Source organism: Penaeus vannamei, chromosome 27 (genome assembly GCF_042767895.1).
Source record: "Penaeus vannamei isolate JL-2024 chromosome 27, ASM4276789v1, whole genome shotgun sequence".
Classification (NCBI taxonomy): Eukaryota; Metazoa; Arthropoda; class Malacostraca; order Decapoda; family Penaeidae; genus Penaeus; species Penaeus vannamei.
This window is the reverse complement of record NC_091575.1, coordinates 31,375,430-31,390,429: the sequence shown is the minus strand read 5'-3', so window position 1 is coordinate 31,390,429 and position 15,000 is coordinate 31,375,430. Positions and strand designations below refer to the sequence as shown.

General features: G+C 35.0%; 2 protein-coding genes across 2 annotated transcripts in view; one reads left to right on the top strand and one right to left on the bottom strand.

The window, feature by feature from the left end:
• Nucleotides 1–5,477, top strand: part of POLDIP2 (DNA polymerase delta interacting protein 2) — a 5,486-nt gene extending 9 nt beyond the window's left edge. Inside the window, exons 1-7 of the mRNA XM_027357986.2 lie at nucleotides 1–141; nucleotides 825–992; nucleotides 1,439–1,544; nucleotides 1,650–1,827; nucleotides 2,521–2,684; nucleotides 3,282–3,487; nucleotides 4,044–5,477. The exon at nucleotides 1–141 is cut by the window's left edge and continues 9 nt beyond it. Coding sequence (XP_027213787.1) covers nucleotides 59–141; nucleotides 825–992; nucleotides 1,439–1,544; nucleotides 1,650–1,827; nucleotides 2,521–2,684; nucleotides 3,282–3,487; nucleotides 4,044–4,155 — 1,017 coding nt within the window. The 5' untranslated portion in view covers nucleotides 1–58 and the 3' untranslated portion in view covers nucleotides 4,156–5,477. The remainder of the gene's footprint in view (nucleotides 142–824; nucleotides 993–1,438; nucleotides 1,545–1,649; nucleotides 1,828–2,520; nucleotides 2,685–3,281; nucleotides 3,488–4,043) is intronic.
• A 5,942-nt stretch (nucleotides 5,478–11,419) lies between these two features.
• The window catches only part of Cpr (Cytochrome P450 reductase), an 11,972-nt gene continuing 8,391 nt past the window's right edge, over nucleotides 11,420–15,000 (bottom strand). The window contains exons 6-14 of the mRNA XM_027357985.2: nucleotides 14,952–15,000; nucleotides 14,704–14,837; nucleotides 14,207–14,459; nucleotides 13,771–13,968; nucleotides 13,440–13,600; nucleotides 13,069–13,172; nucleotides 12,589–12,695; nucleotides 12,293–12,414; nucleotides 11,420–12,005 (exon numbers count right to left, since the gene is read on the bottom strand). The exon at nucleotides 14,952–15,000 is cut by the window's right edge and continues 83 nt beyond it. Of these exons, the coding sequence (XP_027213786.2) occupies nucleotides 11,861–12,005; nucleotides 12,293–12,414; nucleotides 12,589–12,695; nucleotides 13,069–13,172; nucleotides 13,440–13,600; nucleotides 13,771–13,968; nucleotides 14,207–14,459; nucleotides 14,704–14,837; nucleotides 14,952–15,000 (1,273 nt within the window). The 3' untranslated portion in view covers nucleotides 11,420–11,860. The remainder of the gene's footprint in view (nucleotides 12,006–12,292; nucleotides 12,415–12,588; nucleotides 12,696–13,068; nucleotides 13,173–13,439; nucleotides 13,601–13,770; nucleotides 13,969–14,206; nucleotides 14,460–14,703; nucleotides 14,838–14,951) is intronic.

Here is a 15,000-nt window from a genome sequence, read left to right as displayed (position 1 = left end):
AAACAATACTCATAACGACTATAGTTTTTTTTCATTCACAACTTCTGCCATCGCCGTAATGTTGCTGTCCTGGCTGAGAAAATTTCGGCCGTCGTCGCATTCGGCCAAATGTATCCTTATTCCTGCAGCTAATTACACAAGGTAGGATTCCTTTGGTGAAATAGGAGTGCTGCTTTCGAGACATATGCTGAAAGAACCAGGTACCATTTGCAAAAGACGCATATATTCTTAGATGAAGGAATGGAGTTCACAGAGTTCATGTTTTATTTTTCTAATGATGTGTATTTTATTACTTATTTACTCGTATTTTCATTATAATTTTGTTGTTATTAATGTTGATATAGCATGTCACTGTATTAGAATAGGAATATGGGTTCTGTTAATGTAAAATCTGTTTGATAATGCGATATATAATGACATATGATAGAACCAGATAGAATAGGTATAATAAAAAGCCGACATCGGTAAATATATGTTAAATGAGGAAGTTAATGAAGGAAGTAAAGAAATTAGAACGGGGCTGTGAGATGGAATTGCGAAATCTGGTGGAATTGTGTTGGGGTTCAGTGAAATTGTTCGTGGAAATTCAGTAATTGGGTGAGTTTATGAATTGAAGTTTCTGAATATTAAAGGATTTTAAGATGTGTTTCGAGTATGATTTTAATACTTCATAGGATCACTTTCAAGGTCTTTCATTTGAACATACATGCATTATAGGCCTAGTCTATTAAAATGAGTTAGAGGATTTAGAATATTTTCATGTGATTTTCTTCTTAACCATATTCATGATTTCTCACCCTTCTCTTCGCGATTTGAATTCCCAGCAATCAGCGTTTGGCAGAAGTCGGCAAGTTTGAATCGCCAAAACTGAGCGGGAAGTACGAGACCGGGCAGCTTTTCTTGCATCGCGTGTTTGGTTACAGAGGAGTGGTACTTTTCCCCTGGCTTGCTAGGGTCTATGACAGAGATGTTCCTAATAAAAAAGAAACAAAGTGAGTATGTTACTGTAATTTCTGGTAACGTGATGGCTTATTTTTTGACGATGTTGTAATTATTCAGGAGATATTCATGCATTTACCTCTAGTCTAGTACCAATTGGTATGATGTCTGAAGCAAACAATCTGGAATTATCATATTTATCTATAGCTTTGGACTTTGCTGCCTCGTAAGGGTTAGAAGTCAGTTGAATTGCATTTTAGTTCCTGCAATAATATAAGTAGATACAGCATTAGGAAAGAAAGGAAGTTTGATGTAAATGCCTGAGGTATTCTGTTTAACTAAATTTGTGTAAATGAGAACTAACCTTCATAATTTGATTTCACATATCCATATGCCATTGAAAGGGATATATATACAATCCTTTACTTACTATGATTATGTATAAATTTTATTTAAAGATTTTTGTAATCCTTCCAAATGTTATCTCTTATATTTCTAGACCTATTGAAGAATCCCTAAATTATAATCAAGTTGGTAAGGAGGTGAAAGGACGAGCCCACACATACTACCAAGTGCTAATAGACTCGAGAGACTGTCCGTATATTGTAAGTAGTTAAATGCCACTGCTGTTTCAATAAACTGACATGCTGATATGAGTTATCCTAATTCAATTGAGTCACGTTGATCAAAATTTTTTATCTGATTTCTAGCGAGCTCAGACTGAAGCAGTAACTTTCCTCGGCAACCAAGATAATGGGAGAACATTGTATGCTGTCCCAGGCTTAGATTATATCGCACATGAAGATGTTATGCCATATATTGCTGGGGATAAACGACCCATTAGACACGACTTATTCGACAAGTTCCTTGCTCACACACCAGAAAAAGGTATATTTAGGTTGTTACTTGTCAGTGTTGATCATGATCATGATGATCAAATGCATGGAAAGTAGTCTCATTAAATCTTGATCCAAATCATTAATGCTTCTCTGTTATATCTGTCTGTCCCTAGAGTTAACAAATATCCATCATTCCAAAAGTTCTAATACCGTTTTGTTTTGTGTTACCAATATTTGGTCTTTTGTATGTCTTCTGTGCAAATTTACTAACATTTTATTCTGGTGCTATTGAACTATATGATAGATGTATTAAAAGTCTAGGGAAAGGTTTGATATAAAAGTAAGAATTAAAAAAAAAGAAAAACTAATACCAGTAATATGTATTGTTAAATTCTGCAACTACAATGGTACAGCATCAAGTTGATCTCCCATTATATTCTGTATTTGATACAATTCCTTCTATTAGCAATTGTAACATTGCCTTGAGGTACATGGGGGTGACGGATACATGTCACTCCTATAACTTTTTGTTTTTTGTTTGTTCCCTTTGTAGATTCGAAATTCTACCATGTTTCCCCCCATTGTTTTGACTTTTTTCTTCTTCTTCTTCTTCTTCTTTTACAAGGTTTTCTATATTATAATTAGCGTGTTTGCATTTAGAGGAAGAGGTGACTTACAAGTTTGTTAGTCTTGTAAGATGATAAACACCCAAAAGTCTACATTTAAAACACCACATTTTCAGATCCTCCGTTCGGTGCTCGAGAAACCCTCAAAGCATGGCAGGAGCGCAATCATCCCTGGTTAGAGTTATCAGACGTGCATAAGGAGACGACAGAAAATATCAGGGTCACGGTGATCCCCTTTTACATGGGGTGTCGGGAGTCACAAAATGCTAATGTTTACTGGGTAAGTTTACTCTTTTAGCATGTTCTCTCTTTATACATCCTGTTATTTTCTTGTAGCTAACTTTTTATTTTGTTTCTGCCTCTTTACTCTCGAAGTGTCGAGAATACGTTTTACAAGGATTTTATATTTGTAGTTTGTTATTTACATATTTGAGTGTTACCACTGTGTTTTCTTAGAAGAATTAGTCCATTTTCATAGAATTCAGTCCCGGATTTTTATATATATATTTCTTTCTTTTTTTCTTTCCTTTTCTTCTACTCCTTCTTCTTCTTCTTCTACTTCCTGCTCCTCCTCCTCCTCCTCTTCTCCTCCTCTTCTCCTCCTCTTCCCCCCTCCTCCTACTCCTCCTCTTCTTCCCCCTCCTCTTCCTCCTTCCCTCCTCCTCTTCCTCCTCCCCTCCTCCTACTACTCCTCTCATCCTCTTCCTCCTCCCATCCCCCTCCTCCTCTTCCTCCTCTAACTTCTCTACCTCCTCTTCCTCCTCTACCTCCTCTTCCTCCTCTACCTCCTCTACCTCCTCTTCCTCCTCCTCTTCCTTCTTAAGAAACAGAGGGACTGAAACCAATATCAATACATTAATTTCTGCTTTTGTTATAGTGGCGTTACTGCATCCGCCTGGAGAATCTAGGAGATCTAACAGTCCAGTTGCGTGAAAGACACTGGCGGATCTTCAGTCTCTCAGGAACACTGGAAACTGTGAGAGGTAGAGGCGTGGTAGGCCAAGAACCTGTACTTTCCAGACAACAACCTGCATTTCAGTATTCATCGCATGTGTCGCTGCAGGCACCTTCAGGACACATGTGGTAAGTAATAAGTATTAGTCACTTTATTTTCTTACTTTCTTTACTCTTTCAGTGGTTTGAACAAACACTGCCACCGTTTGGTATATGATAGATTATCTTGATATTTTCATCACCATATTATTATTCTGTAATTCTACTCATATATATCGTGAGTGAAGGTTTACTTAGTGAAATTGCTTTCTTTGCAGTTACAAATTTGTCCTGTTTATTTGACTGATGATCTAAATGATAAAGTCCTTGTAAATATAAGGGATTAATGTCTGAATCCCAAAGTTAATGAATGAAAGCCTGGACTGAATTATGATGATTTTTACTTGTTTATGAAGTTCAATTAACAGCTCTATTTATAGGATATATATTTTACTGAAATACATTATATAAATTTATTATTGCCTTCCATAAGATAAGGGATATATATTTTACCGGAATGCCTTATTTACATTCTTTGTTGACCTTCCACAAGAAAAAAAAGGAAGCAGATTAGCATGATAATTGTTTGACCTTCCACAAGAAAGAAAAGGAAGCAGGTTATTATGATAAATTGTATAATTTTCAGGGGCACCTTCAGAATGGAGAGAGAAGATGGATTTACCTTTGACTGCCGCATCCCACCTTTCTCTTTGGAGAGCAAGCAAGAGGATACGTCTCAGCCAACGAGTGTAATATAGTGAACAAATTTATCATCCCTCAGTTCCAGTTCTTGTGGATGTGCAAAGGGATATCTAATGGGACATAGATTGTGATACAGACTTTAGAGCTTTTAATTTATTTATGGTTAGCAGATGGCCTGAAGCTCGGTCCTTTATACATGTTCTGAATCGGCAAAAAGCCAAGAGATTTGACCATGTATTGTTTTTTTTTCACAATCATTCACTCATACCATTTGTAAAATAATTTCTTTCTTCCCTGTAAATATACTCTATTTATAATGCTCCATAATAATTTGGGAAATTTGGATATTCATTATTAAAGTTCTTTTGGGTCACGATATTTTGTCACCAAATATTATTCATTATATCTTTTATGATTATTAGTTAGACACCAAATAAATTGTTTATTAACATTTATATTCTCATTTACAAAATGTAAATCTTATGTTCAATTTTTAAAGAATAGTGGTTGTATTATTTTGATAATAAAAGAAAACACAATAGTATGATGGTCTGTGGTGATTTAAAAACCCATGCTGTTAAAATTCTACATAAGCATAACTCTTTGATATGATGTCAGGCCACAAATAGATTGCCTTGCAGTTTTGCTGTGTGTAGTAATATATTCATTCAATAATATATTCATTCAGTAAGCAAAGTAGTGCTTCCATCCTTTTTAGCAACTCATGACAATGAATACTAAAGACATCATGATATTTTGAAAATAACTCCAGGGCATCCACAACGATATTTTGTGCCATATAATGTAAAAGGGTATCAATCAGTATTTTTTTTTCTTCTTCTTCTTTCTTTACAATGTGTAGGCAAAAAGAGTGGATTCAGACAGTACTTTTCATGTCCAGGTTGAAATCCACCAAATATAGACAGAAGAAAGTAAAAGATAAAGAGGATTATTACTGAATTATTTTTATGAAGGAGGGAGAATTTTAGCTGAAGTGTTATTAGTTCCTAATTGTTGTTACCAGTTGGAAGCATTTTGGAAATAACTTTTTAGGGGTTATTAGCTTTTGCTATAAATGAAATTCATTCACACTCTGTCTCTCTCCCGATCTTTGAATTTTAAGCGAATGCAATATCGGGTATGGCAGAAAGATACTGAATTTCATGCAGAATTGTCTACTTTTTTGGATGCTGGTAACATGAAAGAGGAATTCAGTTGATTTTCTTTTTAAGTGTATTTTGTTTTCAAGTTCTTGGCAAATTGAATATTTTTAAAATGCCAATCATTGTATGAACAGATTTCAAAGTGATTTTTTTTTTCTATTTGCAGAATTATAGAAATGATTTGTTAAAACAATAAAGATCTTTCTCACAACAAATTTCATTAAAACATTCTGTACAGGGAACAGTTGTTGACTACCTAATATTACCCGTACAATTATGGATAAAGAACTCTCATTAGGTTGTTGGTAACTAACCATAGACCAGGGGACAAGTAATCCTTAAAAAAAATATTTCTTGCATTATTCAAATTAGTATCATGTCTTTCAATAAATTTTGGTAATATTTTGCATTCTAGAAATGAAGACACATGGTTTACGAAAGTTTAACCAAAACATCATTGAATTAACTTTTAATGCAATCAATAGACCAATTTATAAATATTGGCATAAATTATTTAGTTAAAAAGATTCCATACACTTAAGCACTGTTTGCACTGCCTGTCCATTTATTTATCTAGAACTCCACATGAAAGTTATAATATGTTCTTAAGGTTATTAGTGGAGTATTCAAAATATAGTGATTGGGTGGGGCTGTGGGGCAAAGACCTGGGGTAAGGAAGTTTTTTAGTTCATAAGCCAATGTTTGTGGTTTTTGAGAATGGTTAACAGTCAAAACAAATAATTGTGCCAGACATCAAAGGTCATACAGCACTATGATGAAGTGTATTGGCAAAATAGGTAAAAATGAGTTAATGACAAAATATCTTAGATATCAAAGGTTGTACAGTTCTGTTGGTTTGTGTGTAGAAAGGGTAAGAGAAAACGGAGTATAAAGGCTGTTCAGGACTGACACAAAGCCAGCCTTTCATCCTTTCATCACAGCTCTCATACTTTAGGGTGTTGACAGGAGATAAAGAGAAGGAAGAGGAAAAGGGAAGAAAAGACTGCAAAATTAGTTGAGGCAAGGGGTGAGGTCCAAGGTATGGGTGATCTACATTGGGCCTCACTCTGTCTCCTTAGAACCCCCACGACCACAATGAGCTCAATTTCAGTTGACACAGCTTATGAAATCTTTGGCTCTATTGACATTGGAAAAAGGCGGTCTAAGAGGTCTTGTTACATGTTTTACCAGGAAGTGGTTTGTTTGCTTGGTCCTAACACCAAGTGTTAGGACCATAATAAGAGTGTTTAACAATCTTAACCTCCACAAGAGCTACTTTCCCTCTCAAATACTCATTTTTCTATTTGAGAGCTTATATGCGAGTTGTTTTGGCCTTACTTCTATATCAGTGCTATATGTACATATGATACTATACAAAGTATAAAGTGAGAGCTTCCATTTCAGCTGAATTATGCTCCCCTCCAGACACACCACCACAGCAATTACTTGTATAAATAAAATCCAATCTGCAAGAGTTGTATGACTGCAAGTCAAGGTGAAATTATGTAAATATTAGAAAACCGTTTTATCATTATATTCTATTTTGTTTCTTTAGAATCTTGCAAGTCCACCTAAGTAGTGGCAGAGTGATCACGAGATACGGCAGGCAGTCTTTACTCTCTTCTGCCAAACTCATTTCTTTCATTTAACAGCTTCTCAACTTCATTCTTTATCTAATGGCCAATAGAGGCAAATTTGATGAAAGATTTGACCAAACCACTTTTCAATAACAGAAAAAGAGGGAAGACAAACAACTCCCTGAATTTCTCTGGATGTTTTGGAAATAATCATGAATGCTGTCCTAAAAGGTTTTGCAGTAAAAACAATACTTAACAGGACATACATAAACATTGTCTTTTATTACAAAAAAACATTCTTAAAACTCATTTGGTATACAACTTGAAACTCTGCAATAATATAAACTGTAAAAGATGCTACCACTCTTAAATTATCAATAACATAACATTCAATATAATGAAAACATTTTGATAACACATTTAAAATAAAAACTATTGGCTAGCAAGCTTTAGTAAAATTGAAATTTACAGAATAAATAAACATATGTGAAAGGATCCCATAACACTTGCATGAAATTATTTGCAATACCAACAGCCAATCATCCGACTACTATCAAACTGACGATGGCTTTGTACTTTATTTTATGTCAGTGAAGTAAAAGTTCCTGAAAGGTTTGTCTATTTCTAAAAAATATTTGTTACAGGGTACCATAATGAGTGATTTTGCACTTCTAGTTCATGACAACCTTTTGTTAAGAAGTACAGTAAATACTTATCCTACAAGGAATAGTTCACCAAATGGTGATCTAGAAAGCAGAATAACAGCAGTTTAAGATTTATGAAGAAGAAAATTCTGACATTCAAGAGAATCCTAGCTGCAGATACATGCCGAAGCAGCAAGAGAGTTGGGAAATCGGTATTTAAAATTCTCTTGGTAAAAAGAATACTACACTGATTAATGTATTTTTAAGTATGTGTTTACAGGCACATTGTGGAGCTCTAATCCCTAGAAAATAATCTTGCTAACTCTCAACTATCAAATATTCAATTTTATTGCTTACTCGTCAACAAAATCATCAGAACTGACCTCAGTATCACAGTGAAACCTCTTTTAAGCACTTTCTATGGCCGGAGCCAATGCACCATTCAGATTGCACAATAAAATAATGCATAAATAAAAAATTCAAGGACATATTTGTACTGTAGGTATTATGAAGGACACAAGTATATGAATACAATTTATTCTTCTCTTGACAAAATAAATGGCAGTCTAGAAAAAACTTCGCTCTCCTATGAACTGTAAAGTGGATTTCCATATATTACCAAGATACAAGTGACAAGGCATGTACTGTATAAAGGACTTTAATGGCAGTGCATTTATGAAAGTATTAATTCATCTTTGAAAGAAAGAAAAGTTTGTTGTTGTTTTTTTGCCACTTATATCATAGACGGGTGTTTCAGTGTATTACACATTTTCCGAGCCAATTCAGATTTGGAATGCTGAATACAAATATGACAAAAAATGCATAGTCTCTACTGTAGACTCATTGTAAATAGGGCTGTACAAATGAGTCAGCACTTAAAAGAGGTTTTACTATAGTACCATACATAAGGTATTAGACTAATACAAAAAAGTCTGCATTTCTTTGTTGCATGGCTTTCCACAGGATTAGTATGCTATGTGCTAATCCTGCACTGTGTTTTATGCATATATATTGTATTCAGTCCTAAACAGGACCTTATTGCATGCCTTAGAATATTAACAAAAATTCAGACATGCACTGCTATGTAATCAACTGACTACAAGAGAAAATTATCAAAATTCGACTTTCACTGAAAATATATTAGCTTAAAATACACAGCACCTCATGACTTCAAATGTCAAATAATTGTTTACATGATGAATTGAACTGAAGTGTAGTGATACATCGAATTCATCACTTTATTATACCTATAAGTGTTTTTTGTGCACAGATATAGAGTAACCAAAGTTCCGTAACTGAACAATATTTACAAGTAGCATAAAAAACATACAAAACTAGCGCTAACATGGTCTACACAATTTCAAGTGTAGCTCATGATCTTATCTTTATTTCCAAATGATATTGAAGTTACGCATAATATTCTAATGGTGATGTACAATTTCATTACAATGTAGACTGAATCACTCATGTGTTGGAGCCAAATGGTATAATCTAAATAAATTCATAATTTCCATTACATAATTACATACAGATGTGCCAAACTAAGGCTTAACAAAAGTTTACATAATGTAACAATATTCTAACTAAGCATTTATCAAGCTGTACAATATCATAATGTATCATGGGCCAATGTAGTGGAAGACCAGGCAAAATTGCCAACAAAATGACATTAAAATATTTCATGTGAATTTTTTAAAGTCATCTCATGACAAATGTTCTTTCCTAACAAGAAAATTCAGTGAGATCAAATTTACTTTCAGGATCCAAAACAACTATTTTCTGAAAATATTAATGATACATCAATCTAAAACATACCCATTGTGGATTATATGTTAAGCACATACTTATTTATCAATATTTTCCCACTTTCACATTCACCTAAACTCTCATTCTCAACCCTGAGACGGGACACTTATGCATTGTAAAAATTGTCTTCCCAATGGACGTCACATTCCATCCTATGGAATGATGTCCGTAAACTGCAAGCTTTTGGGAGGAATGTGGAAATAACTTTTATTTCTTTTAACTTCAGTGAACTTTGTAAGTAAAAATGAGTGGAATGACCTCTCTCATCGTTTCATAATTCATAACTTGGGTACCTACATACTTGAACTCTCAACTGGTCACAACTTTTCCACGCTTCTTTCTCCTGACATACACAATTATGCATGATTAAAACAATATCATCAGACACAAGACTCATTATCTACTGCCCAAATCGTGCCATCAGAAAAGGAATATGTTGAAATGAACTTTACAACCGGTAAAAATCATAATCTTGATGCCGCATACAGTAGAACTCCTGTACTGGAGGAAACTACACGATCCTGACTTCTTATGGGTCTCTATTGCCATGTCTACAGACAAACTTGCCTCATAAAGACTGGTGAATGTAAGTAACTGTTAAAGAGGTCAATCAGCAAACTAGAATATTTTCCTTGATATTTAGTACATGCTACTTTGACAGCCAGAGAGGAAAACTGATCTGTCACAAAGTGAAGCCAGGAAACTTTGAAAAAGAGGTTTAACCTGTACAAAATTTGAAAATGACCTTCTTTTAAGATATTACAAAATATCATAAATGCATACAAAAACGATGTACAGTCTCTTAGCTTTACATTATTTTCTCTAAGTTTCAGAATACATATATCTATACCTATGTATACTTATATATGCATATATTGTTGGATGTATAACTTTATACCTCTGTGTGTGTGTGTGTGTGTGTGTGTGTGTGTTTGTGTGTGTGTGTGTGTGTGTGTGTGTGTGTGTGTGTGTGTGTGTGTGTGTGTGTGTGTGTGTGTGTGTGTGTGTGTGTGTGTGTGTGTATGTATGTGTATGTGTGTGTGTGTGTGTGTGTGTGTGTGTGTGTGTGTGTGTGTGTGTGTGTGTGTGTGTGTGTGAGTGTGTGTGTGTGTGTGAGTGTGTGTGTGTGTGTGAGTGTGTGTGAGTGTGTGTGAGTGTGTGTGAGCGTGTGTGAGTATGTTTGAGTATGTTTGAGTATGTTTGAGTATGTCTGAGTGTGTGTGAGTGTGTGTGAGTGTGTGTGCGTGTGTGTGCTCATGTGTGCATGCACACTTTTATCACCTCCATACCTATTTTCACTGCTTAATAAAATCTATGCAAATGGAATAAATGAATATGTAAAATGTAAAATGTAAATATGGAGGAAGGGGGGGAGGGGGAGAGAGAAGAAGAGAGGTAAATATGGAGGAAGGGAGGGAGGGGGAGAGAGAGGGAGGGAGAGAGAGAGAGAGCGAGAGAGAGAGAGAGAGCGAGAGCGAGAGCGAGAGAGAGAGAGAGAGAGAGAGAGAGAGAGAGATATAACAATGACAGGAAATTAATTATTGTACCATATGTAAAGGGAATTCACTACATCACAGCAAAGCATTGAAGCAAAAGGGGTTTGATGCGTCAATGAGAAGAGTGTTACGAATAAGAAATAAGATAACTGCGAAGAAAAGAATGAAAAAGAAAATCAATCAAATATTCCAGAGATGTAACAAAAATTAAACTGTGATAACACAGAAGTATATGTATAAAATTCCTCTAAAAAAAAAAAAAAAAAATGCAAGCAACAACTATATTCACTCACTGCATAATGAAGGAAGACCCAGCCATATACGTATCTTTGTAGAAAAGTTATTCTACAATACCCCTGTAACCCTTGTGTATGTAGCATACAGCAGTGTCAATTGCTTTGCACCTGTATATTCCCTAGGTTATAAACACATTTTAGACATGATTGTGTCACTGACTGCATGTAAATCTATAAGGTTAAAGCACATTATACAGATTCCAAGTGGACAATACCTGAGTCCTTCAAGTAGAATTATATATTCCCATAACGCTGAAGTAAATGCATTTTCGATAAATTACCCTTTTTAATCAATATGTGATGAAAAGAAATATCCCAAAAGGCAAAGAAATTCGGTGTTTCAGGATTTCAAATGTTTTATCCAAATGTTCTTCATAATTGCTTCAATAACTGTAATCTATAATTAAAAACATATTCTTCAATTATAAAGATAATGAAGCTTTTCAGCATTTAACAAAAAAAAAAAAAATATATATATATATACACATTCTGGTAGCCTGATGTAACAACTTGCACATAGCATGAACGAAAAGCATGAATCATTCCAAAACATGTGCCTTCCGATCAGTTACTTTCCACTTATATGCTATATTTCCTCTGATAAAATACTATATCCAAACATTATGGGGGGGAAAAAAATATATATATATATATATATATATATATATATATATATATATATATATATATATATATATATATATATATATATATATATATATATACGGTCTGCAACATTGCTCAATCAGTTCCCACGATCGGACAATCTGAGATGGCCTCTAGCTCCATACGTCCGATGAATAGCGTTTCTGGTTAATCATTTTCTTGACGTAGAGCTCGGCTTCTCCCGGTGTCATCCCACCTTCAGTCTGGCAAATCTGGATAATCGCAGTATGGACATCTCTGGCCATCTTCTTAGCATCACTGGAATGAAATGAGACTTTATTAGCTCTCGTTTGGATATCCCCTCCCCCCAGAGAAGTTAGAATTTAAATTCACCTGCAATTATGACAAAGATTGAATGTTCACTTAGGAAGGATTAATTGAAACATGTCGATTACATTCATTACAATCTAAAGGTATTTTTTTCTTATTTTCCCCCTCTGTTCATAACCCCTGGATCTTTTAAAAGAAATACAATGTCTAATAATATTAAGTTGCCTAAAATTAACTAAACTATCATGGTTTTATAAAAGGATTCTTTCACTTACCCACAAACATACAGATGGCCATTTTCTTGTCCAATAATACGCCAAACCTCAGCCTTGTTCTGTTCAAGCAGGTGTGTTACATATACCTTCTCAGCTTGATCTCGGCTGAAGGCCAAATAAAGCTGAAAATAAAATAGAATTATCAATATAAACAGGTTTTCCTGAAGATGCAACGATGGAAAAAAAGAAAAAAAATCAACCTCTGTATGTCCCTTTTCATTCAGACTATTTACAAAATTGTGAGGAAAGCATCCTAAATCTAAGCTAGTTAGTGCATCAATATACAAATGGATTACCTTCAGAAGGCCTGAGTCCTTTGCTTCATTCAGTTCATTCTCGTACAGGTAATCAATCGCCTTGTTCCGACATCCGAAGTATAATACAGTTTCACCAACAGGCTTTCCTGTGAGACAATGATTATCAATACAATAGACTGTTTAGAAACTATGTTGTAATAAATTTCTATACTCATTTCCTTGAGGTATGGGAGCGCTCTTATCAAAAAGGACTATATTTTGAAACTCTCAAATTTGTACTTTACTAGTGTCTAAATACACCAACATTTCCCCCCTTTAGCAAATATCAAAACAATATCAATGTAATACAAAAAGTACAATAAAATATTTCTTTATAATATTATGGAAATAAAACAAAAAAATAAGGCAAATATTTCTGATTATATTCATGACTATTTTGCTACGTATTTTCCCTCAAAAAATATTATTGTATCAAGCCTCAAATATTACAGTTTTCATTCAATAGTCATTTGTAATTACCTTCTTGACGCTGCCAACTCCTCTCTTGAATGAAGCCACGGAAAGGTGCGATACCTGTGCCAGGTCCTATCATGATTATAGGTGTCTGTGGCTTACTTGGTAACCTGAAAGTAAAAAAAATTCAGTGCCTGTTCTTCATAAACACTTCAGTTCAAAAATCATACTAAGAATCTATTACGTTCTTGAAAGAAAAAAAAAAAAAGAAAGAAAGAAAAGAGAGAGAGAAAGAGAGAGAAGAGAGAGAAAGAGAGAGAGAGAAAGAGAGAGAGAGAGAGAGAGAGAGAGAGAGAGAGAGAAAAAAAAAATACAGCAAATTCTGATACATTTCACTGGCTGCTTTATATCACAATTAGACCCTTCAGTGTTCTCACCTGAACTGTGATTTTCTGACGAAGATTGGCACATGATACTTGGTGTCATTCTCTGGTTTCAACTTGTACAAGTAATTTGTGCAAACTCCCTTGTTGGTTCTACCAGTTGGGGTTTCGTACTTCAGCACATTCGCCGTTACGTGGATTTTGGTTGGATGGAGCTTTCAGAAGATGTAAACACTCATTTCAAAATACATAGTAATAATAATGGACTCTATATCAAGTGCTAATCAGCAAATGCATATTTCCATAAATGTGTACTTCTTGTACTCTTAATGTTACACATCATTTATTCACAGCAAAAATCCTTGGCATTCCTCAAAATCTCTACCTTTCCAGAAGATGATATAGAGTAGTATCTGGCCTGGAGTCTTGGCAACAACTCGCAGATGTGATCCAGGGGCGGTTTGCAAGATGGCAAGTCCTCCAGAATGTGGACGATACTGCGGACATCATTTACAATCCACTTCTGATACTCCATCTTGCCCTCGTCACATGTACTACTCATAAGTTTAAGCTTCTCCTTTTCCTGCGGAGAAGTAATAATGACTGTCAAACTGTCTTGAAAGAGTTCAGTGTTTAAAATTCTAAGAAATGCAATAAAATCTTGTTGAGAGAAAAACAAAAACATTAAAAATTAATAATAGCTTTCTTCACGTTCTATATCGCTTCTATGAATAACCAAAATCATGTTTAACAAATCAATTCAACTCAATACAGTGTCTATAACATACAATATTGTACTTGCATCTCCAATAGCTACTTACTGCAGGATCTGATGTGTACTCAGCTAGTTCCTTGAGCACATGGGTTCTTGGCAGTGCTGTGATATCTACATAGTGTGAAAGAGCTGTGCGGTATGTACAGGGGCATGGGAAGGGATGTTTCTTGCTGCTGTCTTCATCTACATTTGTTAAAGAGAAAACTCTGTCTGGATCTTCATTGGTTAGCTCCAAAAGGCGGCTAACAAGAGCCGTGTCATTCACTGGGTAAACTGCTACATGGTCACCTGAGTCATATCTGGAAAGTGAGAGAACACATTTCACCAAGTGCTGACATTGGGAAAATTTACACAAAAGGATTCAGACAATGCACATGAAGGCAAACTCTCACTCACTCTCTCACTGACTGACTGACTCTCTCTATCTCTATCTCTATCTCTATCTCCCTCTCCCTCTCTCTCTCTCACACTCACTCACTCACTCTCTCATCACACTTTAAAAAATTGAGTATATTGACAGAATCTGCTATAGTATCTGCATACCTTATCCTTGAACCTTCAACATCCAGCTCAATATGCATGCAGTTTCGTTCTCCACCGTTAAAGAGCTCCCTGTTAACAACGATCTCTGCCATGAAGGGATTTTTGGAGTCGAAAGGTGGCTTCTGGTTGCCAATCTATAAGGTCAAAAAATAAATCCAGGTAAGTATATGATATTACAAGCAAATATAGGACACAGAGGGTTGTTATCATCAACTATATATCATATCTGACATCAGCGAAATCTGTACCTTCAGGGAGTTGAGTCGAGCAAACTCTCCCGTGTACAGCTGAGAAGGT